The sequence below is a fragment of the Parambassis ranga genome, chromosome 17, assembly GCF_900634625.1.
Source record: "Parambassis ranga chromosome 17, fParRan2.1, whole genome shotgun sequence".
Taxonomy (NCBI): domain Eukaryota; kingdom Metazoa; phylum Chordata; class Actinopteri; family Ambassidae; genus Parambassis; species Parambassis ranga.
The window spans coordinates 13,194,460-13,198,015 of NC_041037.1; the positions used below are offsets into that span (position 1 = coordinate 13,194,460).

At 42.0% G+C, this 3,556-nt stretch overlaps 1 protein-coding gene across 1 annotated transcript; it reads right to left on the minus strand.

Annotated features, from left to right (window-relative positions):
* Positions 1-393: 393 nt before the first annotated feature.
* On the minus strand, positions 394-2,040 carry LOC114450490 (transcription factor HES-1-like). The gene is made up of 4 exons (XM_028428643.1): positions 1,760-2,040; positions 1,570-1,665; positions 1,401-1,488; positions 394-1,119 (listed from the first exon to the last, which is right to left on the minus strand). The coding sequence occupies exons 1-4, from the start codon at positions 1,865-1,867 to the stop codon at positions 680-682; spliced, it is 732 nt and encodes a 243-aa protein (XP_028284444.1). The 5' UTR covers positions 1,868-2,040; the 3' UTR covers positions 394-679.
* Positions 2,041-3,556: the final 1,516 nt, after the last annotated feature.

The following is a 3,556-nucleotide window of genomic DNA, read 5'->3' on the forward strand; positions in this document are numbered from 1 at the left end:
GTCAGAGGGTTGAATCAATGATCTTTTACTGTGGTGACAGTTATTGCGGGGATGATGCCTCAGACGGAAAGCAGCATGGACTTCTTTAAACTCGTCCTCATGTAGCCCCATCATCATGTCCTATCGATTTCAGCATGATTTCCCATCTGGCAGCAGCTCAGGCGGAGTTGCGCGTGTCAACAGCACGCACCCTAATGTACCACCACCCTCTCCATGCTGGCTACATGCCTTTTAGGGATCAACATGACCTCTCAAGTTTCTTCTCTCATTTATTTCCATAACGCTGCAGAATAAGCAAAGCTAAAGGCACAAGGAGGGGGGGCTGCTTTCCATCAAAATATCAGCATGCTATAGGATTCTTTTGTTGTGTAAAAAGGGTAAAAGAAATGACAGTTATTGTTGTAAACACAATTTAAAAAACATTTTATTAATCTGAGAAAATACAGTGCTTTTCAAGAGCTTTTCAGCGATTTTCTTGGCTCACTGAGGCAAACAGTTTCATATCAAAAAAAAGGAAATTACAACAAGCAAGGAGGCCAGTATAATCTTATATAGAGTCCATATAAAAAACACAAAGGTGTCTAAACATCCTTCTCAAGTGAATCATTTACAAAATGTACAAAATTGTGTTGTGCATCGTGTCTCCTTTTTTCTCCTCACGGTCCAGTCAGCAGGGTTCCTACCACGGCCTCCACACAGAGTCTGAGGTGACAACAGGTGCTCCAGGTGAAACATGGTGGCTGTTTGGTGCGGTCAGAGGAGCCAGGGCTGTGCTGGGAACAAGAAACGCAAACTGTCCGTCATGCGTGGGGACGACCTGGAAGCCGCCGTACAATTTCATGGCTTCTTGAGGAGAGCTACTTTTGCAGGGCATCTGCAGGGCCGCTGCAGCTGGGATCTGTGTGCCGGTCTGTCCGAGTCCTAGTGCACCTACATGAGCTCCATAGAAGTTGACAGCATTGATCTGAGTCACACAGGATGCCAGGTGGCTGAGGAGACGAGTCCGCACCTCTGTGTTTACCCCCTCACACGTGGACAGGAAGCGGGTGACCTCTCCTACACACTCACTGAAGCCGGCTCTGTATTTACCCAGGACAGACGGGTCTGTGTTTACAGCAGCTGGAGGAGAAAGGAAAACACATCAATACACTAATATACATAGATAGATAGATAGATAGATAGATAGATAGATAGATAGATAGATAGATAGATAGATAGATAGATAGATAGATAGATAGACGACTCATCTCATCCTCATATTCGGGGTCATGAAATCCATACTTGAGAGAAAATGCACAGCTGTGAGTGGGCAATAAATCTTGGAGTGTGTGGAAACATGTCTACCATCTAAAGTTAGAGTCACTGCAGCACATCAACATAATCCAGACATGGTTACATACCAGTCATCTGAAGTCGCTGCAGGTTCCTGAGGTGCTTCACTGTCATCTCAAGGATGTCTGCCTTCTCCAGTTTAGAATGTCTGGATGTCTAATAAGAAGAAAAGTGACTTTTCAGATTTACATTTTCCCAAAGTGTGTCTGGATTATTGCGCAATGTGCGTGTCCTTACATCTTTCTTGAGCGCGTCCAGGATGAGAGTCTTCAGCTGGCTCAGGCTCTCGTTGATGCGCGCACGTCTCCGTTTTTCCATAATCGGTTTGGAGGACTTGAAAGAGAAAAAAAAACATTTTCTAAGATTACATTATGAAATAGCACCAAGCAAACTTATAAGATCTGATTTAGAAGCGGGTCCAGCTCACCTTTCTATTCTCTGTCAGACTGCGGGGTTTGTCGGGCGTGGAGTCTCCACTTGCAGGAGTAGCAGCCACAGCAGAGGGAGATGTCCGTCCTAAAGTACCGGCTGGCATCTTCGGTTAATTTGTTAATACGAGCGATGTAAGAAGCAGATAACAAGTCCAGAGCAGAGAGTCCGCCTTCTCCTGGCAGACCTCGGAGCAGCCTCCCGCTGACAGATATGTGTGAGGTGACTCCTGTCCCGTCGCCAGGCTGACGCACAGTGCGCTCCTGTTTCCAGCGCCGCGGCTTGTATTTATAGAGCTCCTGCCTGCACGCGAGCGGCTCGTGTGTGACTCCTCCGGGTTCCCTCAGTCTGGCCAATGAGCTCGCGGGACACGGTGCTGAGGAGGCAGCGGGCGCGTGCGACACGGCGCTCCCATTGGCTCCCTGTCAGGATGCTGAGGGACTGTTTAACAGAGCAGCGAGTGCGGAGCTCGGATGTTTGAAAACATGCAGCATCTTCCCTAAAGCTGCAGAAGCATATTAGTTATTAGTTGTTTTCATTAAAAGTTTAAAAACTAATTTGTTTTTTTCATTTCACATGATAAATGTTAATATGAAGATGTCACTTCTCCTTGATCAATCAGGCTCTTATGAGTGGCTTTATTGGAGTATTGATTATTGATTGATTGCAAAAAGTAAAAAAATGACACTGAAAAAATAATGTTTTGTAAATACATACATTATTGAGGTACTGATTATTTGTTGATATTTGACCATGTTTGATAATCAGTCTCTGAAAGGTAAAACAAAGTCAGGTTTATAAACTGTGAAATAACATTAATAACAGCTTAGTTAAGTTAAATTCTTCCACCACTCATTTTAAACACACATGAGAGTGTATGAACAGGGGAAAGGCACGTATGATGCATGTGTCTTATCTCGGTAAAAAACATCATTAAAACAAAAAGTGCTACACTTGCACAAGGGCTGTGCACAACTATTTCAGGGGGATCACTGAGTGCTTCTGAGTGTGAGCTGAAGCTGGGCTCCTCTGACACACTTCAGGCTTGATGTCCAGTGAAGAAGAAAATCTCTGACACACTCAGCGCTGAGGTCTCACATCTCCTGTCTGCGTGGTTATTTATAATCTGCAAAATCATTTTAATACAAATATTTAAGGATATGAGAGAGATGCTGCTCAGAGCCTTGTTTCTAAAGATAAAAGGCCATTTTACTATGTATTTATAATGTAGTTTAATTAGTTTCAGCCCTGTCTATCTCATATTGAAACTTTGATGTGTTTGTTCCAATGAATCAGCTCTGGATTTTTTATAAATTAAACATAAAATTCTTTTCCCAAAAAATCTGTTCACAGGAAGAAACTGAGACAAATCTAATTATTTCTGTACAATCCATAGAATAATGAAATGATTAGAAAGCATAAATATAAATTCTATTTTTAAAAAAAGTTATAAATAAATAAATAAATAAAACGTATTTCTAACTCATTAATTCCTATTAATTGTTATTTTTAATTAGAAAGCTCTGAAAAAAATAGATATTTTTTTTTAGATTCTGATTTTCATGTTATAAAACTTTCTTAATTCTTTATTTTTTAAATGAATCTCCTGTTTTCTGCAGCTTGTAGCAGAGCTTCACTGATGTGTTTGCTGAGAGATGTCTCTGTCTGGTCCAGGTTTATCATCAGACATCTCTCTCCTCCCTGATAGACTTCAAACAGTCTTTGTAAAGCTTCTTAAACCCTCAGAGGTGAAATGACCCCAGAAGCAGGTCAGTGTTTGCATCCAAGACTTCGT

Excerpts from the sequence above, each read along its gene's own strand:
- LOC114450490 (XM_028428643.1), bottom strand. The coding sequence starts at position 1,867 with ATGCCAGCCGGTACTTTAGGACGGACATCTCCCTCTGCTGTGGCTGCT. Across the intron at positions 1,666-1,759 it reads GTCTGACAGAGAATAGAAAG|TCCTCCAAACCGATTATGGA; the intron begins GTGAGCTGGACC and ends TTCTCTTTCAAG. Across the intron at positions 1,489-1,569 it reads TGGACGCGCTCAAGAAAGAT|ACATCCAGACATTCTAAACT; the intron begins GTAAGGACACGC and ends TCTTCTTATTAG.